General features: G+C 31.8%; 1 protein-coding gene across 3 annotated transcripts; it reads left to right on the top strand.

The window, feature by feature from the left end:
- Nucleotides 1-5,334: 5,334 nt before the first annotated feature.
- LOC143056945 (non-structural maintenance of chromosomes element 1 homolog) lies at nt 5,335-24,483 on the top strand. 3 transcript variants are annotated; one of them, XM_076230167.1, is made up of 8 exons: nt 5,335-5,353; nt 9,923-10,062; nt 10,869-11,008; nt 11,235-11,312; nt 12,146-12,298; nt 13,117-13,233; nt 22,488-22,626; nt 23,581-24,483. In XM_076230167.1, exons 2-8 carry the CDS (start codon nt 9,951-9,953, stop codon nt 23,634-23,636), a joined length of 795 nt encoding a protein of 264 aa, XP_076086282.1. In that variant the 5' UTR covers nt 5,335-5,353; nt 9,923-9,950; the 3' UTR covers nt 23,637-24,483. The 3 variants fall into 3 exon arrangements, with proteins under 3 accessions (XP_076086282.1, XP_076086276.1, XP_076086288.1); XM_076230161.1 differs by lacking the exon at nt 5,335-5,353 and adding an exon at nt 5,467-5,615; XM_076230173.1 differs by lacking the exons at nt 5,335-5,353; nt 11,235-11,312 and adding an exon at nt 5,467-5,615.
- Nucleotides 24,484-25,041: the final 558 nt, after the last annotated feature.

The following is a 25,041-nucleotide window of genomic DNA, read 5'->3' as shown; positions in this document are numbered from 1 at the left end:
ACTGTTTGTTAATTTTATCATCTTCTGCAGGGACGAAAAAAAGTGTACGGTAAAATCCAGTTAAGTTATGAATTTTCTAAATCATACAATGCATTTGGATTCTATTTATCTAGGGCATGCTATGCCTTAAAAATTTTCCAAATGCACAGGTTTGCCTGTACTCAGAGTAAATTTTGAGGTGAAAATACGGCCATTTTAGCCATAGGGTCCACATGAACCTTAAGAATCCTAAACATCAATTTCCAAAGCCTAATGAAAAAAGGTAAACTCCTTGAAACATTCATTGAATCAACAGAACCAGATATAATCATAGGCACAGAAACATGGTTAGATTCAAACATCAAGTCAAGCGAGATAATCCCGGACTATCTTAACTATGATATGGAACGCAGAGATCGTCCAAACGACCCCCATGGGGGAGTAATGATAGCTGATAAAAAAACACATTACAGCTAGGGAACATCACAAAAAGCAAAGACATAGAATTAATTACTGGTACAATACATCTAGAAGGGAAAAAGAAATTGCTTATAGGTGCTTTCTACCGACCACCGGATAAAATTGACGACACATATCTGAATCAAACACAGAATGAAATATATAGCATCAGAACGAAACATCAGAAAGACATATTCTTAATTGGAGGCGACTTCAACTTACCAGACATTAATTGGTCAGAACAATCCATAATAAACAGACAATATCCAATCAGGACAAACCAAACTTTCTTGGAGATTGTAGCTGATAACGGATTGGAGTAAATTGAAGACTTCACCACACGTAAGGATAACACCTTGGACCTTATACTAACCTCTCATCCAGCTTTTAAACTACGATGCAAACCATTACCATCAATAGGAAATAGTGACCATGATATCGTCCTACTAGATTTGGCATACAAACCATTTAAACCAAAGCCAGTGAGAAGAAAAGTATGCTTATGGAAGAAAGAAGAAATACACAAAATAAAAGAGACTTGCCCAATTTCATCTCATCTTTCATTAACATTGTAGACAGACATGTTGAAACCATGTGGCAAGCAATCCAAAACACAATAGATAAGAGAGTACCAACAAAAATGAGCCAAGGAAAACAAACACACATCCATGGATAAACACCAACATCAGAAGGACACAGAAGGCCAGGAAAACGATAAAAAAAGAGACATGGATAGATATCAGAGACTCAAACAGGAAACACAATGGGAAGTCAGGCAAGCCAACAAAAAATATATGGAAGAAGTAAGCACCAACTATAAAGACAACTCGAAAAAATTCTGGTCATATATAAAGAGTAAAGGTCAAGAATGGACAGGTGTAGCACCATTAAAGAATAAATTGGGATTTCTGCAAAGCGACAATAAAAGCAAAGCTGAGATACTCAATGATCAATTCTAGTCAGTATTCACAAAGGAAAATCTAAATAACTTTCCCAACATAGGAAAGAGCCCATATTTCACCATGGATGATATCAAAATCAACACTAAGGGAGTACACAAACTACTCAAAAACCTTAAACCACACAAAGCTACTGGTCCAGACTCAATTCCATAATTCATCCTGAAAACAGGGGCAGACCAACTCGCTCCTTTTCTAACAGATCTATACCAAACATCCCTTAACAACGGAGTAAACCCTAAAGCTACAAAATGGATTCAATCATTCCTTGAAAACAGAATGCAGAGTGTAATATTAGAAGGAACTGTCTCTTCTCAAGTCCCGGTACTTTCAGGCGTCCCCCAATGCACAGTTCTTGGACAGCTATTGTTTCTGACCTACATAAATGACATGGCAGAAACAACAACATCATCTGAAACAAAACTATTTGCAGACGATAGCCTAATTTTTAGAACAGTAAACAGCCAGGCAGACAGTGGCCTTTTGCAAAAAGACTTAACATCATTGGAAGAATGGGAGAATAAATGGCAAATGAGTTTTAACGCCAAAAACTGCATAGTTATAAGAATAACTCAGAAGAACAAAGAAGTGAGAGATACATCATATAAACTCCACGGACATACACTAGACAATGTTGATGCAAGCAAATACTTAGGCGTAACAATCAGCAACAACCTATCTTGGGATAGACACATTGACAATATTGTAGGCAAAGGAAATAAAACATTGGGATTTATCCGAAGAAATATAAAAGACTGCACAAAACCAGTAAAAGCATCAGCATATACAGCCATATTGGTAAGACCTTCAGTGGAATATGCCTGTACAGTTTGGGATCCATCGAGCCAAAAAAAGATTAAATCATTGAAACAAGTTCAAAAAAGAGCAACAAGATTTGTTCATAATAACTACTCAGACCGAACACCTTGCTGTGTAACACACATGGTTAAACAATTATAGTGGGAAAGCCTGAAAGAACGTAGAAAAAACCAACAGACTATGTATGCTATTATTGATATAGATAGACAACAATATCTAATACCCAATGACAGCCGGACCAGAGGTAAAGGCCGCTTTTACCAAGAAAGAAGAAGAAGAAGAAGAAGAAGAAGAAGAAGAAGAAGAAGAAGAAGAAGAAGAAGAAGAAGAAGAAGAAGAAGGTTGCTTCAATTTAAAAATTTCAACTTCAGATTAGTTTCAGGGTTAGAAAATTTACGTGGACGATGTTTTATGAACTTTTTTGGTTATGTATAATGGTTACATAAGAGTCAATTGTCAAACCTCTATTGCATAATGCCTCATCACTTGATATTAAGTATCAACTGATTTTATAAAAACTGATGTCACATGTAAAGCAGAATCTGCTTACCCTTTAAAAGCGTCCGAGATTGTCCTCGTTTTTTGTTGATGTTCGTGTTGCAGTTTTTAGTTTTCTTTGTTGTGTTTTGTCACTATGTTTTGTTAATTGTCTTCTGGTGATTTTTCTTTTCTTGTCATTGTTAGTTTAGCAGTTCCGACTCAAAAACTCGGTTTGAATAATCTCTTGCGATCTTAGGTTCACCTCTCGTTTCAACATGATAAACTGGTATGAGCAAATAACTAGCTAATCATATGAAGTACACTTTGTATATAAAATCAAGCATGATTTGCTTTGATAGCTGATATAAAATTAGCCCATAATAGCTGAAAGAACCTTTCGATATGTGAAATCTTGATTTGTTATAACATTTACATGGTCCTTATGTCGTAACTATAATCCCCTTCCCTTTCATGAATGTGACCTACCGAATTAGACTATTTACCGGATTTGTTATAACATGAGCAACACGACGGGTGCCACATGTGGAGCAGGATCTGCTTACCCTTCTGGAGCACCTGAGATCACCCCTAGTTTTTGGTGGGGTTCGTGTTGCTTATTCTTTAGTTTTCTATGTTGTGTCATATGAACTATTGTTTGTCTGTTTGTCTTTTTCATTTTAAGCCATGGCGTTGTCAGTTCATTTTCGATTTATGAGGTTGACTGTCCCTCTGGTATCTTTCGTCCCTCTTTTATAAATAAATTAAGACTCTTTATTAAATTAAGCACTTATTGATGATTTCCTTTCTGTGACTTTAAAATGTTTTGAAACTGGCTGTATTTTTATTTGTTTTAAATCATGTAATGGGTAGATCATTTAATAACTTAATACTCGTGTTCAGGAACCAAAATCTTAGCAAAACTTACTAATACCAATGTCTATATGAGAATGAGTTAGCAGAGAAAATTTTGATCATCAATGTTTTTTTCAAATCTTTCTTTGTACTTCCTGACTATTTGTTTTACATTATAAACGTTTTTAACGTTGGCATCATTTTTTCTTTGTTTTCTATCAATGTGCAGTTTACTTGCCTAAAGGAGTTTGTCAGACAATCTTGTCACATGATATTTTAGCTGACTATATATTTTTTTTAAATCTTCCGTCAAATCCAAGTTGTGTTACCATCTGAAATGTGTTGGATTTAAATATTCAAACAAACTCAATAAAAAAAAACAATCTAAGCCAGTATTGATAAACTCATCATAGATACAAGGATTATAATTTTGTATTTGCGCCAGATGCGCCTTTCGTCTCCAAAATACTCATCAATGACGCTCGAATAAAAAAAGTTAAAAAGGCCAAATAAAGTACGAAGTTGAATAGCACTGAGGACCAAAAATCCCTTAAAGTTTTACCGAATATAGCTCAGGTAATCTATTCCTGAGGTAGAAAAACCGGCTTGGTAAAAAATTTGAAGTTTTGTAAAAAGTTATTTTTTTATTATGACCATATCAATGATAAATTCATGTCAACTCAAAAGTGCTGACGACTGGTCTGGTGAACGCCTCGGGGAATAAAAACTTCACCAGCAGTACGTGGCATCGATTCAGTGGTTGTAAATAAACTCTTCAATAGACACCAGGATTGCAATTTTGTATTTGCGCCAGACACGCGTTTCGTCTACAAAAGACTCGTCAGTGACGCTCGAAACATAAAAAGCCAAAAAGCCAAATAAAGTACTGAAGTTAAAGAGCATTGAGGACCAAATATTCCTTAAAGTTTTACCAAATACAGCTTAGGTATTCCTGAAGTGGTAACACACCTCAGTATTTCAAATATTCAAAGATTTGTAAACAGTAAATTTATAATTATGACCATATCAATGATGATAAATCATGTCAACTCAGTTGACTACCGTGGGCTGGCAATACCATCGTGTTATAAGACAATAACAATCAAAAGCAAGGAGTAAACAAAGACACACAAAACCAAAGGACATTTACATCAACAGTTATAAGTAATAATTAAGAAACAACACGAACTTCACTAAAAACCGAGAGTGAAATCAGGTTCTCCGGAAGGGTAAGCATTTCCTGCACCGTATACGGCACCCGTCGTGTTATTTCTTTGTTCAGTTCGGTAATGATGGAAGGTTATTATGACTAAGGAAGAATATCAGATATGATTTCTGAGACACTTTTATCATAAAAACTCCACCAGCAGTGGCATCGACCCCAGTGCATGGTTATAACTTATAAACTCATCATAGATACCAGGATTGCATTTTTTTTTTAAATCAGCAGGCGCCCGTTACGTCACTAATGGATCCCAAATTGGTAGAGCACTTGTCTCAAACAAATCTGAAATTATTTGCAGAGGTTTTCCTCAACGAGAAAAATAATGACCAATACATAATTTTAAAATCTATGGATTATAAAATGCATCCAAGAGAACAACTTGATTTAATAAACTAATTTGGATGATGTTGATGGATTCTCTCAGCAAAAATTCCACGTCCGTTTTCCTTGACGTATAACTCAGTACTAATTTTGCATTTTTATATATTACTACCGTGTGATAAGGGTGCTCCGTTGTGGAGGAATCTACGAAGAAAAGAAAAAAAAGAAAGAAGGTCCGACATAACAGGCTATGTTTTAGGTATTTCAAAATTAAAAAAGTCTAAATTTTAAACTAAATGTTACATGACGATTTAAAGGTATAAGTCTTAAATAAAAATAAAAATCATGGAGTTGACACAAAATCATGCAGAGTTTATAATTTTTAACAGAGTTGATCTTTCTCTTAGCTCATTATAGATTCGAAATTATATGTATGGTACCAGTCAATTATTTGGATTTGGCGGGAACCAGGAAGAAAAATAAACAAAACAGACACAAGAAACAAACACTTGCTATTTATTGTAAGTCATTGGTGGGAACAGTATATCTAATCATGGAAGTATTATATTGACATACTTCCATGATCTAATATTTATGTTCCTGGTCACTGTTACATTTGATTTAATCAAGGATTTGTATAATAAGACCTTCTTACTATAGATCACTATACAAATGCTTGATTTAATACTAATAGATTCACTTTTGCAAATAGATTCATTCGTGTTGTGTATGTATCCCCTGATATATACCCTGAGATTACTGTGTTATAGGAGGGTGGTAAAGGGGGCCCTGAACACGGAAACACGTGAAATAAAAATCGCAAAAACTTTGCATGGAAAATAAAAAACGGAAAAACGAAGCACGAGAAATAACATCGTAAATATTAAAGTCATAAGAAACGAGTGACTGGTGAAAAATAATGTTTATCCAATTCTTGAACCAGTGCATGTATATATTGTGACAAATCTGGACTGATAATTGTTATTATTTTAGCTATTATTTATTGTATATTACATATATCTATTTGAATATTGCCAGGTGGTCAACTTCTCGGGAGTGCACAAACACTGATAAATGCATCAACTTTCATACTCATGATTTAAACTATTTGTACTTTGCAATCGATAAGGGTCAGTTTTATATGTATATCTTGGTAATGTTTACCTATGAAATACTTTGATTATTCCGTCATATAGCCTTACCAGACACAATTACGAACGAATTTTGAACCTAGATTAATATTTTTTTATGTAACGTGACGGTACCCAAATTGCACCTATTTTGATAGTCCGAGATTACTCTGACGTCCAACGGCTGTTTTGCCAGACAAGCTGGGGTCGTGGGACGTCAGAGCTCGTCCCATATCAAAAAGTGGATATTTGCCCACCCAAAATAGATGCGCTGCTTCGTCGCTTCTGGTGCCGACTGACGGCCTTGGAATTATATAAATCGGGCAGCAATCTGTTCATTTTTCATTTATCTTTTCATTTGTGAAAACTGTTAAAATATGGAAAAATAAAAGTTGGCAGTAGGTGAAACTTACATAAATGAAAAGATAAATGAAAAATGAACAGATTGCTGCCCGATTTATATAATTCCAAGGCCGTCAGTCGGCACCAGAAGCGACGAAGCAGCGCATCTATTTTGGGTGGGCAAATATCCACTTTTTGAAATGGGACGAGCTCTGACGTCCCACAGCCCCAGCTTGTTTGGCAAAACAGCCGTTGGACGTCAGAGTAATCTCGGACTACTATTTTGACAGTTTTTTCATGTACGTGTTTTTTATGATAAAGACAAAAATGTCCATTCTGTGTTTATTTTGTAGCCGTATCCTTCTTTATTATAAAGATACACCAATTTGATTTTTATTCCATATGGAATCATAGAAAAATTGGTCTAAACTGACCTCCAAACCATCAATGATTCTGAAATGAGGAGTACCCAAATTGCATCCATGCTTAAATTCACTGTCACATCGTCAAAAGTCTAATAACAGAGCTTTTGTTTAATTTCTTCAAATATTTTGAACTATTGGATGTTAGTCCATGCTTACTCTTCATTTTTTTTTTAAATGGATACTTGTAACATATTGTATTTGCTCATTTTAAAAAGATGACGTCGCATGGCGACGTTTCAGTACATTTTGCTTTTTCAGTAAACACTTCATCTGTTGATAAATACTGTGAACATTTTGTGCATATCTAAATAGTTTTACCTATGTTGAAAGATGTGCTTAGTATCAAATCATAAAAATACAAATTGTTTAGTCTCTAGGAAATCTTGCCAAGATTTTCGCTGCTAGTTTTGCTAAATAGGTGAAATTTGGGTACTCGGTGCAATTTGGGTACCGTTACGTTAGACTACTTTTCTTGAATTGTTTATACCATAAAATTTAAGATATATGAAGGCTTTCCATTTTGCATCATATCCCACATAAATTTTTATTCAGGTTAGGATACTTTTAGTAAGATTTGCGTGACCTCGTTTTACGGGTCAAGAGAGCCACAAATGGACGCAATTCCGAATAGCACTATATTGATATATCGTGCAGAAGAAATCAATGACAACAGTCTAGATTGATAAAGCATACATTAATTTTTATCTCAAACACATTTTCATAGGAAAATAAGATGCACAAGTTTGTTTTTTACTTCAATTACTTCAGCAGTGGTTGCAGACGAAATGTATGTCATGTGCAAGGAAAGATTTCTGATTTTTGTTGTTGTTGTGTAATTTCTCCTTTAAAGGAGCACTAAATTCAAGTTTATCTATCGATGGTGTAATTATCATTCATCTATGATTTTTTTTATATAGGTCAACATTTCTTTCAGAGTTCTCTGGACTTTTCAATAAAATTAACATATTTTCTTTTGACCATAAATAGGGTCACAAGAGTCTAAAAAACGTCAATTGTGGGGTAATTTGGGCAAGATAAAAGGCTTCACGCATATGAACAGAATCAGGAGACATTTTTCTTTCTATTTAGGAACAAAAGAAGGCAATATGCACTTACCTTTATGTTTTTTTTTATATAACTTGCAGGCCAGATTGCCGTTCTTATAATATTTTCCGAATGATTTTGTCATCGTCATCAACATTCACCAAGTGCACATAAATTGTATTATCATGAAAACAAGGGAATTTTAATAGGGTTTTTATTTATAAAAATATTTATTGATAAATATAAATAAATATGATCTCAGAGGGCAAACATTGGAAATCGTTCGTAATTGTGTCCAGTCGTAATTGCGTCCTGTGGGGCTAGTGGCTTATTTTGACAAACCTTGTCATGAGATTCAACTTGTTTACATCTGCCATGACACCGTTTTGTACTTTCACTTTGCGATCTCATATTATCATGATTATTATTTGTTTAAGTTAACACTTTATCAATGCAGATAAATTGCATATATTATGTTTGTGCCTCCCTTTTCATTAACATTGTCTTTATTTATGATAGAACAGGGTTTTCATTGATCTCATTTAAGCATTATATTTAATGCGTAAGGTTAGGTAGATTACACACAAGTTCATACGCCGTAGTGAGAAAGGAATTTACTGTCCGTTTACTTATAGCATTATATAAAAATGTCCTTTTAGTTTTATTTGCTTTTAAATATAATTCGAACAAGAAGGACAACTTAATAATGATTCTTTATCTAAAAATAACGAAATCTGTTTGTCTTTTTAAACGTTTCTAGCCGAAAGACGTAAGAAACGTTGCTTTTGATTGGATGATTTGATGTTTACTCTAACGTCATAGTAAGTGCCAAAAGACATAAATAGGAGCCAGTAGACAAACATGTCATTCTGAATCAATCTCTTGAACCGTCAACTACCTTTTATATTGACCACCCGATTTATTGCTTTATCTGTTGAATGATGAATGTGTATTTGATGTTTATTATATTGAAAGAAGAAGTCAAAATACTACTAAAATAAATATCATTGTTATGTTTATTACAAATCTGTTTCTCCACAATGCCGTTGATTCCACTCCTCCTGAATTATGAGTTAAACAGTTTTATGACTACCCTAGGTTTGTTACAATATCATAAACTTTGTCCTCTGTGCACGATTTTATCATTTTTTACGCAAATATATTGTATAATCGTCAATTTTTTTTCTCTCTGTCTGTTATGATTTAACAAATATGGCTACTCATTAAATGTCATGTTTTGAAGCCGAAGTTTACCGATTGTCACCTTATAGTAAATAATCAACAAAAAGCATGGGTATTTAGCACGTGTTTAACATATACAATCAGGTAATTGTTTATTTAAATGACAGATTCATGCGTATTGCTATCACCAGATTTTTACGAGGAGGGTCACGCTTAGGTCACTATGCATACGGAAAATATGTCGGCGAATTGCTTCCTGGCAGCAAGCAATTAAAAATAAGTAAACTTCTTCTAAATGTGAACAAATTAAAGAAGTTTCCTCAGAAAAAAGTATATGTACACAAGTTGTATAATGAAAATTATACATTTGGTTTTAAAAAACATATGCATATTTTTTTTAATTTGAGGTTTCATATGACTTTAATGGACAAAGTAAAATAAGTTATTAATCAGCCTTTCTTAGAGATCATGTATAGTCACCGTCAGCTGAAATTCGTACCAGTTATCGGTAATCTAAACTATCAATCTCGTTCACTCAAGATATAGTTTTTCGCATTCCATTCAAAAAAAGAACCAGTTGATTAGAGGATTTCCACTTGAAAAATCATACCACACTTTTGCATCCCTTCAAAATTTTGGATATGCTAGTTCTGTGCAAAAGTGAACTTCTTATTTCTTAATATATTTCCCATTAATTTTTAACAGAAGAGTTAGTAGTAAAGACCAGAAAACAATGTCAATGAAAGATAGTCATAAGCTGTTCCTACAGTCTTTCATGTCGAGAGGACTACTAGATGCTAAGGAAGTGCGACAATTGTACAGAACTTGTTGTCTTAAATTTAATGGTAAGTACACAAGAATATGATTCAAGTACATGTAGGTACTGTATTAGTAATTATTAGTTCATATACATGTATGTCACTTGATTTTACTTTTTTTTATGTTGTTAATTTACAAAATGGATGCAATTTTTGTGATTTGAATATAAATTTCACAAACATGATGTCAGGCCTTTTATAACTGACTGTTAGGTATGGGTTTTTCTAATTGTTGAAGATCGTACAGTGACCTACAACTGTTTATATCCACATCATTTGAACTTTAGTGGATAGTTCTCATTTGCAACCATACTAAATATCCTTATTTTTATACTGTGAACAGCGTAAGAGAGGGATGAAAGACACCAGAGGGACAGTCAAACTCATAAATCGAAAATAAACTGACAATGCCATAACTAAAAATGAAAAAGACAAACATGACAAAGGCAACAAATAGTACACAAGACACAACATATAAAACTAATTAAGAATAAGCAACACAAACCCAACCAAAAGCTGGAGGTGATCTCAGGTGCTCCGGAAGGGTAAGCAGATCCTGCTCCACATGTGGCACTCATTGTGTTGCTCATGTTATAACAAAACGTGGAAAATAGTCTAATTCGGTAGGTAAATGATCAGCAAGATAAGAACTGAGTGGATCTGGTTTAGATATGGTAGTGTGTTTATGATATACTGTTGCTAATAATTATAAAATGTAGAGTTGCATATTTTACCAATTGAATGATTTAGTGATGAGCCACTTGTATTTTGTTAAATGTGTTTTTACTAGCATACACAAGTGAATTAAATTTTGATTTTATTTTGTCTTACAGAGAAATATGCAGAAAAGGAGGAAGATCAGAAAGCACATTTGCTGGAATTTGTGAGAACTATTAATAGAAACATTCAACCATTTCACATGGAGATTAAAAAAGGTGTCAGCGAAGAAGAAGGAAAAAGTTTTTACTGTTTGGTAAGTATTGGGATATTGATTCAGAAGATTTATACAAAATTAAAATTCTTTAATTTGTAGATCATAATCGTAGATCATAATTTATTCGAATGATTTCAATATCTACTGACAGTTTCCACAAAATATAGTATAGATTATATCTTTATGAATATGAATGGTGGAAACAAATATCTGGAAGCTGTATACAGTAGAATCCTTCTATCTCTTTCTGTAAATGTTTTTCTAGGTTTGCACTTCAGATACAAGTATAACTAAGTTAGCTTCTGACTACACACAACCGGAAATGGAATTCTTCAAGAGGCTGGTAAGTTGATTGTCATATATGAAATATTATTGTTTATTTAATACTTCAGGATAAATGAAACCTTTTCAAGTCTTTCTGAGATCTTTTATTTATTATCAGGAAAAATGATTGTTACCTAGTTTACAAAATAAATGAGTCCAGTGAACCAACACCTTCTGGCAGAGTTTCTCAGGATGGATACCATAGTATGCTGTGGTTGTCTTAAAACTTCATAAATACAAACTGTTACAATAGATATATATGTCCTTGCCATAACCATGACATTGTTGCATTTTTAAAGTCTAGTTTACAAAAGTTCTATTTCATAATCATGATTCACAAACACTGTTAGTGATTGATATGAGATGTTTTAGCATTAAAGGATTCTTTTTTTTTTTGTGTTATATGAATATGAGTAAAATATGTTAAATAGACATCTATAGTGAAAACCACTGAAAAAATAACCTGTTCTTTTATATTCAGATTGAAAGCATTGTAGATTCAGATAATGGTGAGATTGGTTGTGTTATTTTCAGATTGAAAGCATTATAGATTCAGATAATGGTGAGATTGGTTGTTTTATTTTCAGATTGAAAGCATTATAGATTCAGATAATGGTGAGATTGGTTGTGTTATTTTCAGATTGAAAGCATTATAGATTCAGATAATGGTGAGATTGGTTGTTTTATTTTCAGATTGAAAGCATTATAGATTCAGATAATGGTGAGATTGGTTGTGTTATTTTCAGATTGAAAGCATTATAGATTCAGATAATGGTGAGATTGGTTGTTTTATTTTCAGATTGAAAGCATTATAGATTCAGATAATGGTGAGATTGGTTGTGTTATTTTCAGATTGAAAGCATTATAGATTCAGATAATGGTGAGATTGGCTCAACATCAGCTATAAACAGTGTAGATAAACTAGAGAAAGTAAACAAGAAATTGAGTAAACAAGACGCTCAGACCTTATTAGAGAGACTTGAAGCTCAGAAATGGATTGAAATAGTAATTATTGGCCCTTAAAATGGTTATCATTTTTCAGCATGATACTTTTAAACTTTCAAATAAAAAAAGACAATTTTCCAAAAAACAATTTCTTGCAAGGAAGTACAAACATACTTATTTATAACAATTACCACAAATGTTGTGAGAAGTTATGATATTAATATATACAAATTGCATTCAGCAGATTTGTCTTAACCTAGTGTAAAGATTGTCTTGAATAATGATTGGCTTGACAAAACCAGTGTAACATGTATATATAATTAAGGATGGAGTTTCAATTTTGATCTACTTGAGTTACTTTTGATATGAACTGAAGGCACAGAATGATCTGAATCAGCAATGCTTAGCATAATACAATCCTGGAAACTAAACATACAAACAATAGCTTTAGTGTTAACCATTTTTTCACAGTCAAATATATCACTTTCAAACTTCAAAAGATATTTAGACAATTATGTATTTAAAATAGAGAAAGCAAATATTTGTTTATGGCAGTCAGATGAGGTTTATGATGGAAAGACAAACACGTGGTCAGGCTTAAAAGTTTTATTTTGTTGAGTAATTTTACATTCACCTTTTATTTGTCTGCATTATTTACATTTAAAGATATTGCAACAAAAAGGACTGAAATCTACAATGTAGACAAAAAAAGCAATCATAAACAGATTGCATATTTTACAGAAAATGTATTGGAAGTCCTAGCTTATAATTCTTTATGTTACCTTAAATAACATTAGACAAAAGTAAAATGGAAACACTGCAGTTAAAAGAAGTTCTTGTAAAATGTATTTCTAATCTATTTGTTTGTACACTTAAAGAGTAGAGGTCGTGTATCCCTAGCCACTAGAGCCTTATTAGAGCTAGAACAGTACATATTAGAAGTATACTCCAATATAACAGACAAATGTAATGTGTGTAAAAGATTATGTGTGAAGGTACGTATTTATTAAACAGACATATACTCCACAATTCTTTTCTGTATTTAGTATTTTGGAGTTACCTCTCTTGAATGGGCTCTTGGTTGATTTTATCTGCTTCATTTTAACATGTATATTTATATCATTTAAATCACAGTTTAATTGAACTTTAAAGTATTTGAAAATATATGAGTAACATGAAAAGTTTTTATTTCAAGCTCACATATTGTAAACATTTGATTATTAAAACTTAGATTTCATCTATATCCAATATTATCTTACATGACACAATTTTGTCAATTTTAACTGTTGCAGTTGGAATAAATTGGTTGAATTAATTATTGAAAGAAAAAAAGTAGGGTAGCGAGATCTCTAGCAAAATAAGTTTAGAATGTCTAGATTATTCTCTGTCCATATAAACCGCAGTTGTCACCCAACGCCTAATTGGTGATATTGCCCTTAAAATACCATTTTCACCAATCTTTATAGAAAAAAGATGTGGTTTGATTGCCTATGAGACCACCACTCACAATTGACCAAATAACACAGAAATTGACAACTATAGGTCACCGAACAGCTTTCAATGATGAGCTAATGCCATATTGTATGGTCAGCTATTACAAAATGTACTAAAGGCCCCAAAATAGCAAATGTAAAACAATTCAAATGAGAAACTAACGGTCTAATTTATTTAAAACTTAATGAATGAAAAACAAATATGTAACATATCAACAAACAATAACCACTGACTTACCTGTTTGCTTTAAAAAATTGAATATATTCAATAAACAGCAAAAATGGTCAGCAAGATAATTTCTATGAAAAAAGTTTTTGATATGGTCCTTTAGTGACATCGGTGTATTGTATGCTTTTGGTTTTCATTAATTTGCAGTACAAGGTCTACAAATATATCATAATGGCCAACATTTCCAGTTGACTTCTAAAAAGAGTGAAAGCCTTTGAGAAGACATTTATTCATTTTATGCTATTAACACGGCAGACCTGCCAACTATCCCGATTTTCGCAGTATCATCCCGATTTTCATCTCTAAACCTGAATCCCAATATCGGGATTGTAAAACTAGTCAAAATCCAGATTTTCACAAAATATACCCGAAAAAATTATTGGTAACAGATTTTGAAGTTTTTCTGATCAATTTTTGAAAATCTATAATTTTACCTGGGGACAGATTATGACAAGTTAACAACCCTATGCTGGTGTCTTCCTCGAATGCCAACATTTTATATGTAACCTATTCCTTGAATGCCAACAAAAATATTTCAATGGATGTTTATATAATAACAATAGGTGTTTTTATAAGTATTTACCTGTTAAAAATCGCAATTTTAAAATTATTATGAAATTCTAGAAATAAAATGAAAACATTTTTTGGCTTTTCATTGAAAAAAAAAATCAAAATTTTGGAATAGAAATGTTTATTAACATAAGAAACATTAGAAATATTAAAGACATTTAAGTTAAATACAATTATTTCAAACTAAAAAAAGGTATTAGAGATTTATCTAATTTCATATCATTTCGTATAGTTTCATGTACATGTAAGTATATACATGAACTATATGAAGATTTCAAATAAACAGTAATTGTTAATTAAACTTTAAAAATCATCAGAAATAATTAAGTAAATTTTATAACTTCCAAACTGGCACTCTGCAAAGCTTGAAGAAAATCCATAAAATAGGGTAACAAGAATTCATTTTTAGTGGCATGATTTTTTTATTAGTATTCAGTGGGTTTGTACTATCTGTCCGTAACTGCAAGTACTCTCAGATCTGTACTTAATGTCTTTTTGTTGTTCGTATAAAAAGTACACGGCCACGTCCACTCTGTGTAATATTTCTATTTGTATCCATCCGATGAGTTAAAATTGAGAATGGAAATGGGGAATATGTCAAAGAGACAACAACCCGACCAAAGAGCAAACAACAACTGACATGTATTTTTCGTTCTTTATATGCTGTACTGTTACAACACTGTCCCCGCCGCATTCTGTATGTATGTGCCTGTTCCGAAGTCGGAAGCCTGTAATTTGCCCCTTACCAATATATATTTATGAATCATGATCTACAAAAAAGGGTGAAGTATTATAACAAAGAAAAATATCCTGAACAAACTGAACATACTAAAACATAGTAATCAAACACATCAAACAAAGTTACAAGAACTTCTATCAATATGGGAGGATATTACAGCACACACAACTATAGAAATATTGAAAAAAAAAGCTTCAAAGTCCAAAGAAGCAGTTATAGAATTTGTGTTAACTGGAATTCCTGACAATATGACTATGTACATGTTGAGTTTGTGATGCAAGACTTTTCAAAGTTTCATTTTAAGAAAATCCATATTTGTTGAAGCATTTACAGCAAAAAATTATTTTCAACAACTTGTAAAACATAAATAAGATATTACCTATCTGTTTAATTAGTATGATTGTTTTCATAAGCATGCACTTTTGTTGTGATAACTTCTTGCACCTATTCCTCGAACGCCAACATTATTTTACAGGTAAATAGTCGGTATATCAAAGGATGTTGGCATTCAAGGAATAAACCCCTATGCTAATCAACAGTCACAACAGGTGTCATAATTATAGTTATTGTATGTAATCGGATTACCTAATGGATCATAACAATCCTCAAAATTAATTTGTAAACACAAATTCGGTCAGACAGCCTTTCAATTTTAATCAATTTATTATACGAGCACAATTTGCAACATTGACCATAGTTCCACAACAAAATCGTTATTAACTGAAAGATGAGAACTGTAATGAACTCTCAAGAAAACATCATTTATCTTGAAATCCATTTAATTTTTAAACCAGACATGTGTCTGTTGATTTAAAATAGACGCCATTTTTGTATTCACTTCTACTGTTACTGTATAAGCCTCCACCAATAAGAGCACCTCTGAATACAAAGAAAGATAACTCAAATTTTATCCATTTTCTCGTTAATACTGATAACACTAAATCAAAATCTGTATTCATCTTTTGAGTCATGGTTCATAGATAAGAAGGTCTTTGGAGGGGGAAAGGGGGGTCTCCACTTTGTATCCTTTACTTTTAATGCCACTTTTCTGTATTCTTCAGTTATTTTGTAAATTTTAAAATTAGTACAAGAATCATCAAATAAAAGAAACCAAGGCTTACAAGCTCATCATTTGTTTAGAAAAGAAAAAATAAGAGAAATGAGACTATTTTAGGAGTAAAATACAATGCACACAGAAACATCGCAAAAATTGTAACCCTTAAAATCTGGTCGCACGCTAAATCCCCCATGGATATTTTCAAAAGTTGGCAGGTCTGACATGCACTATTGTAGAAAGAGATAACATAATTAATAAGTAAAATCTACAAATGAGTCAACATGACCTGAATCATCATTCCAACCCTATACAAGTAACTATCATTGAATAAGGATTTTTACCTATTGCTGCAGAAACTAGTATAGCTTTAAAATACCAATTTAGTGTCTTGTTCATCTAAATTTTCAAATTTTGTGGAGATTTTTATACGACCGCAAAATTTGAAAAATTTTTCGTCGTATATTGCTATCACGTTGGCGTCGTCGTCGTCGTCCGAATACTTTTAGTTTTCGCACTCTAACTTTAGTAAAAGTGAATGGAAATCTATGAAATTTTAACACAAGGTTTATGACCACAAAAGGAAGGTTGGTATTGATTTTGGGAGTTTTGGTCCCAACATTTTAGGAATTAGGGGCCAAAAAGGGCCCAACTAAGCAGTTTCTTGGTTTTCGCACTATAACTTTAGTTTAAGTTAATAGAAATCTATGAAATTTTGACACAAGGTTTATGACCACAAAAGAACGATTGGGATTGATTTTGGGAGTTTTGGTCCCAACAGTTTAGGAATTAGGGGCCAAAAAAGGGCCCAAATAAGCATTATTCTTGGTTTTCGCACAATAACTTTAGTTTAAGTAAATAGAAATCGATGAAATTTAAACACAATGTTAATGACTACAAAAGGAAGGTTGGTATTGATTTTGGGAGTTTAGGTCCCAACAGTTTAGGAATTAGGGCCAAAAAGGGACCAAAATAAGCATTTTTCTTGGTTTTCGCACCATAACGTTAGTATAAGTAAATAGAAATCTATGAAATTTAAACACAAGGTTTATGACCATAAAAGGAAGGTTGGTATTGATTTTGGGAGTTTTGGTCCCAACATAATAAGGGGCCCAAAGGGTCCAAAATTAAACTTTGTTTGATTTCATCAAAATTGAATAATTGGGGTTCTTTGATATGCCGAATCTAACTGTCATGACTGTGTATGTAGATTCTTAACTTTTGGTCCCGTTTTCAAATTGGTCTACATTAAGGTCCAAAGGGTCCAAAATTAAACTTAGTTTGATTTTGACAAAAAATGAATCAGTTAGGTTCTTTGATATGCTGAATCTAAAAATGTACTTAGATTCTTGATTATTGGCCCAGTTTTCAAGTTGGTCCAAATCGGGGTCCAAAATTAAACTTTGTTTGATTTCATCAAAAATTGAATAAATGGGGTTCTTTGATATACCAAATCTAACTGTGTATGTAGATTCTTCATTTTTGGTCCTGTTTTCAAATTGGTCTACACTAAAGTCCAAAGGGTCCAAAATTAAACTTAGTCTGATTTTAACAAAAATTGAAATCTTGGGGTTCTTTGATATGCTGAATCCAAAAATGTACTTAGATTTTTTTATTATGGGCCCAGTTTTCAAGTTGGTCCAAATCAGGATCTAAAATTATTATATTAAGTATTGTGCAATAGCAAGTCTTTTCAATTGCACAGTATTGCGCAATGGCAAGAAATATCTAATTGCACAATATTGTGAAATAGCAAATTTTTTTTTAATTAGAGTTATCTTTCTTTGTCCAGAATAGTAAGCAAGAGATATCTATATTGTGCAATAGCAAGATTGTTTTTTAATTGGAGTTATCTTTCTTTGTCCAGAATCAACTTAAATCTTTGTTATATACAATATACAATGTATATTCACTTTTTACTACCAACTGATAAATTAAAATAATCTTTACCATTCAGTGATAACAAGCAGTTTTTTTACATCTTAATATTTTATGATGTATTTAAATGAGTAGTTATTGTTGCAAACTCCATTAGAAATTTTAATTGAGATTAGTTTTGGAATAAGGGAAAGGGGGATGTGATTAAAAAAATTGGGTTCAATTTTTCTCATTTGAAATTTCATAAGGGACGACATCAAAAGATCAATGTAAGATAAAAAACTTAATTCAAATAGTTTGGGGGTGGGGGGGTTGAACGGCTGCAAGATTTGGTTATCCGACATTGATTTTTACATAAATCCATATGGGTCAATCAATTTTTCCCAAATTAAGTTAAGAGGGGGGTGGGGGGGTCAGTGAAAAAACTATGTGAATTAAGTTTTTTATCCTTCATTGAACTTTTGATGTCGTCCCTAAATAAAAAAGAAAATTTCTTCAAACATTTTTTTGAGAGGATTAATATTCAACAGCATAGTGAATTGCTCAAAGAGAAAACAAAAATTTTAAGTTCATTAGAACACATTCATTCTGTGTCAGAAACCTATGCTGTGTCAACTATTTAATCACAATCCAAATTTAGAGCTGAATCCAGCTTGAATGTTGTGTCCATACTTGCCCCAACCGTTCAGGGTTCAACCTCTGCGGTCGTATAAAGCTACGCCCTGCGGAGCATCTGGTTTATTTTATAGTTGAAAAGTTTGTTTTCAGGCATGTTTACAGATGTTAGTTTTACTAGAAGTTTTAAAAATAATGCTGAGGCAAAACTTTATACTCTATATGCATACAACATATACTAACAATTCACTGAACTGAAACTTTTAGCCTAAAAGAAGATCTACAATAAGTTTATATGCATAAAATATTCAGTCGACTGTAACACATTCTAATTTTTGCCTATGAATGCAATAATAGATTTACAAAACTCTTTACATCAAAACTGGTCATCAAGACAAGAATTTGGCCTAAGCAGTTCCCATTCAGCACAAATATTCTTTTGGTGCCTCTAATTCAGGAAAGGAAGGAAATAATTTACTTGGTGAATTGTTTATACATTGCATGTTATTACTTGTGCTCCCTTGTGATTTTTATGAATTTTACATTTTACAATTCCAAGTTATGGGGTTTATTCATTATTTAAGAAATAATTCATGGGGGCTTGAATTTATAATGATTTTACCATGGGTTGGCCCTTTGTGACAAATATTTTACCCTGAGCGATAGTGAAGGGCACAATATCGGCATAAAGGGACAACCCTTGGTAAAATCACGATATATTCAAGCCCCCATGAATTATTTCGATTCGGATAGGACAATTTTTTTGGATTGAAGCGCTCTAGGTGGAGGCAAGTATTTGCCATTCAAATAAATAAACGCTATTTTAAATTGGTGTAAAAGAACGGAGAAAACTGAATTAGTGTCATGCTTAAACTATTTACAATAACGTATATAGATAGCTTTGAATGAATTTAAATGATAATTTACTTATATGTCTTCAATGTATAAGCAAATATGGCTAATAACACATTTTAGCATCGTTTGTTTACATTTCCTTGTTGTGGTGATTTTCCGTTTCACCAGCGTGTATTTTCCCATAAAATGCTCATATTCTTACGTCATTGTTCTGTGACGTCAGGAAGCTCATTCATAAAGAAGCATATGACGTGGGAGTACGATTAGAACAGCCCAGGCAATATATTCATATTTTACCATGGGTGTGTACTCAAAGTGTTTGAAGGATGTCATGTTAGAATAAGCGATATTTTCAAGTTTTTAGACAATAAATCAAAAATGATTTGAGCAATTTTCAAGAAACTTTGGTGAATTGTTTTATATCTATTGATATGACATGCATAAGCTCCTTCTAGATTTTTATGAATTTTAGATTTGGTTATACAGAGTAATGGTATTTTATTCGTAAAAAAGGGGTGATTATCCAAATTTTCGTACAATAACTCGAAAAGTGCTTAAAGTAGTTTTTCATGAAACTTTGGTTACTGGTTTATTATACCTATTATAATAACCTCACTTTAGTTTTTTTTAAATAATGATGTTACATTAAGGAGTTATGGTTCCTTCTTCTTTGAAAAAATGACAAGTATATCATGCACGCCTGACACAGCTCTTTTAATAATGGATCAAATGATGAGCAAAAATCAGAAGACTTCTAATGTGAAAATCCAATAAAAGGATATTTGATATATATTGACTTGTCTCAAATTTATTGAATTTCTTTTTAAACATTTTTAAAGCAATATATGTGAGGTACTGTTTTTGTATGATTTATCTTAATTTGCAGACTAATTTGTTCAAAGTTAGAAGTGTATTATTTCCTATAAGACAACTATCCATCAGTGACCAAACTAGGAAAGCACTAACAGCTGTAGGTCATCATATGCCTTTAACAATGAGCAGAGTTCATACTGTAAGACATGAGAGGCACTGGGATGTGAAAATGAAAACGATATTTTTTTAAAAGAAAAACATGTTGGGTCTGATAGAAGCAAATACATTAAATAAAAAACAGTTATTAAAGACTGCAACCAACAATAACCATTGGTTTGCACTCTGATAGGTGCATTAATTATCTAGCATGGTTAAAACTGTGTGTGCATCACCCCTAACCTTTAACAGCACTACATAAGAACATAAAGGTAACAATCTGTTGAAAAGGTCTTGACTCATCAGATTTGTACTAAGCACAAACACAACGATGATGTCTGTATTTATAATATACTGTTTGTAAAACGCATGATTTATTAACTTGTCATCATAGTAAATCAACATTTAAATTCAAATAAAATGTAAATAAGCCATTAAATATTCTTTTTTTATCGTTCAACTTTTGTATATATGATTGAACAAATATGTAAAGTGAAGTTAAATGTTTGGTAAAAGTTGAAATAAATAAAATATATTTGTAATTTTAGTAATAATGTTTTGTTGTAAGATCATGTAGTATAGGAACCATGCTGACTGAGCAATAAAATACCTTGTGCACATGTTCATCCTGTCTTATGTTTAATCACTCTGTTTCTCAAACATGAAATGGGAATTAAAGAAAAGAGCTGAGTTGGTATTTTCTTCTGAAAAAGTAATCAAGGTAGACTACTGTTATTTGGTATAGTGTTGACATCATCTTCATTATTCAATGACTTGTAAAGTTTAACAAACTCACTGAAATTAAATTATGATAGATCATCTGCAATGCACTTTTAAGTAGCTTGTGTGTTTTTTCAAGACAAATGTCAGACCTACTTCTCTATTCATGTTGTAAAGATGAGAAATACTAAAAATGTAAATTTCAAATAAAAAGTGATAGCCATATCAGTATACAAACAGTTGTATAGCTGTCCATTAGAATACTGTTTTTGATTATTCAGCAAATATCAAAAATAAAATTGTTTTCAGATTGCTGATAAAACAACTCTCCATCAGATACCAAATGATGTAGAAGTTAGCAACTATAGCGTATCATGGCCTTCTACCAGGAGCAAAACCCATATCCTATAGAAAGCTATGAAAGATTCAGAAATGACAAATGTAAAACAATTCAAATGAGATAACCAACCACTTGATTTATGTACAAAACAATAAACAAAACAAAACAAAACAAAACAAAACAAAATATGATATACAGCAACAATTGACTACTGAATTACAAGTTCCTAAATGGGACAGGCACATATAGAATGTGGCAATGTTAAACTTTTTACAAATACCCTACCTTACCTAACCTGGGACAATGGTGTATGGCACAAGAAAAAATCATTTGATAAGGGCATAACAAATGATTAAAGACACATCATACAGATCTGAGACTACTTGTACATATATCTGTGATATTTAAGTTTTTCTATGCAACTATTTTAGACCAGCCATGTTTGTGTCAGTACCAGTCATGTGACAGCTGCAAAAAGTTACTCTACTGTTTATTTATTTTAGGGCCAGTAATGTGACATCTGTAAAAATAAGTTACACTTCTAATTGTTTTATATATTTATTTTAGGGCCGGTAATATGACATCTATAACACTTCTGTTTATTTATTTATTTATTTATTTAAGGGCCAGTAATATGACATCTATAACACTTCTGTTTATTTATTTATTTATTTTAGGGTCAGTCATGTGATAGTTGTAATACCAAGTTACACTTCTGTTTATTTATTTTAGGGTTAGTCATGTGATAGTTATAATACCAAGTTACACTTCTGTTTCTTTATTTTAGGGTCAGTCATGTGATAGTTGTAATACCAAGTTACACTTCCACTGTGCCACCCGATTCTTCCAAAACAAAGAGAACCCAAGATGTCCCAACAAAGAATGTGGTGTAAACTGGGCACATGAAATACCTAATAAATCTACAGGTAAAACAGGTCTAAATTCTATAAATCACTTCCAAAATACCACAGAGCAAAAGAAAAAAACAAAATTAATTCCTCCTTTATTTTAAATTAACATTGATTGGTTTGACAGTATAAAGCAATAACATTTGGGTAATGGGATGTCGATCAGTTTATATAAATGTATAATTGTTTTATAACATTTTAATTATCACATATGATAATTTTTCTTTTATTGATTGACAGATTCAAATGATTAGAATTTCAGAATTCAATAACAATACATGAAAGTAACCTTAACATAAAACATATTGAAATTGTACTTAGGTGAGGTTAGGTGAAAATTATTAAATAAAGAAGTTAAAATTGATACTATAAGCTTGTAGAGCATCAATTAAGGATAAAAATAAGCTAAAAATATTGATAGGTCATGGACCTCCTTTTCGAGATATTTGAGATTTAAAATATGGCGGGAAAAGGCTGACTCTGACTTTTACCTTATATTTGCATTGGTATTATTAGGTCTCAAAACAAAAGAAAGAAAATTAAGAATCTTCTAAAATTTTGGTAAACGACCTTTCATGAGCTATTAAGTCTTATATAAAAAAATAAATGGGTGTTATGGGGCAAAATATTTTACATTGTTTTGTATGGAAAAACACAAAGGATTCCGAACATTTGACACAAATTCCAAAACCTCACCTAAGTACATCCTTAAAGGAAAATTTTGGGTTTTTATTAAAATCTATTACTGGATCAAAATATATTCAACTGAACAACTTTTAAGCACTAACATGAACAGTTTCTATATTTCTGGAAGTTGGGTATATCTAGGTACGGATATTAAAAACTTTACATTTGAACAATTCTGTGCACTAACATTCTAACCTTGTGGCATTAACTAATGTTAACATATATAAAACTGCTGACAAATGTCAAAGATGTCTGAATTAATCAGGTAAAATATCTTTATTTCAGATGTGGAAATGCCATCAACACAACAAGAGAGTAGGAAGAGAAAAACGAGAAGTTGATGTTTTATGTTTTACTGATGTGAATAACTAGTCAGACTGTTTTTATATTTGACGAAAGGCGATCATGAAGTTGTTTTGGATGTTATGATTGGATTGTATATTGAGGTCTTTTAGAAAACATGTTGGATGGAATCAAGTATAGAAAATGGATGAAAAATTTAAGGGTTAACATCTTTACCAAATATGATCACTTTACAATGTTGAGATTTTTGTTTTATATATTCCAAACCATTTCAGTCATTTCAAATTACAAGGAAAAGAAAATCAAGCAAGAAAAAACTGTTGTAAATAAAATGACCAAAAACAAGCAATTTCCTTGTTGAAAATCTTTAATACTATTAACATATTTATGTAGAATTATTTAAGTTTCTTTGGCATTAAAATAAATTTTTCTTAAAAGGGGAATAAAAACTTTATGAATGAGTAAAAACAAATCAAAATACAAGTAAAGGAATTGTTTATAAATTTTGCCAGTATAGTTATTCAAAATCTTTGGCAGTGTAATAACCCTTGCACACAATTTATAGTTGTGAAGCTATATAAGGGTTGTAAAGGTAACGCTATTTTTAATATTTTTTAAATACAGAAACGGTACAATATACAATCAAGCTAATTCAGCAATATGTGAAAATAAAATGGGGATCACACGCTACTATTTGTATATTCACTTGTTTCCAAAAGTGCTCCTAATTTTTAAAAGAAAATGGCATTGTTGTGACAGCACATATTCTGAACAATGCAGATTAAAGGTGATACAAATGGAAATAGTTGAATTTTAGATATTGTCATAATTTTGACCTGTGGTGTTATGAACAGGAAAATTTGAAATAAAATTTAATTGGAAGTACTATGCCTTATTTATTTGTAGTAACCCTACTGAAATTTTTAAAAAGAACTCTATACAAAACAGATAAGAAGAGTTATATAGATTTGTTGGTCTATAGTAACTTTTTATTATCTGTATCTCACAATATGTTCTCTAAACAAAGCTATGTTTTATATAGCCTAGTTGGTGCAGTGGTCTATGGTTCTGGACACAGTGCAGGTGGGTGTTGCCAGTTTATTTCAGATGCAGAGGTTGGAATCATGTTCAAAATTGACACTGTTGGGCTAACTTTGAAATAAAAAAAAAACAAAGTTGTATTTAGACGTCTCCCATGATATATAGATTTATACTTGGATGTCTTTCTAATTTTCTTCCATTTAGAAATGAAATTTATAAAATAACATTATTTATTGACTACATCCATTGGCAAATATTTCTGTATGTTTAGGACAACAAAATTTAATTAACAAATAATAAAATAGGTAGGTCTGCAATGGGGGTTACAAAGGGATGTTGAATGGGAAGTCTTTGATTGCCACTGGAATGTGGGTAAATAGGACAAAATAATTCTGTGCAACA

This window comes from Mytilus galloprovincialis, chromosome 1, assembly GCF_965363235.1.
Source record: "Mytilus galloprovincialis chromosome 1, xbMytGall1.hap1.1, whole genome shotgun sequence".
Taxonomy (NCBI): Eukaryota; Metazoa; Mollusca; class Bivalvia; order Mytilida; family Mytilidae; genus Mytilus; species Mytilus galloprovincialis.
Note: the sequence above shows the minus strand (reverse complement) of the source record. Positions and strands in the feature narration are given on the sequence as shown.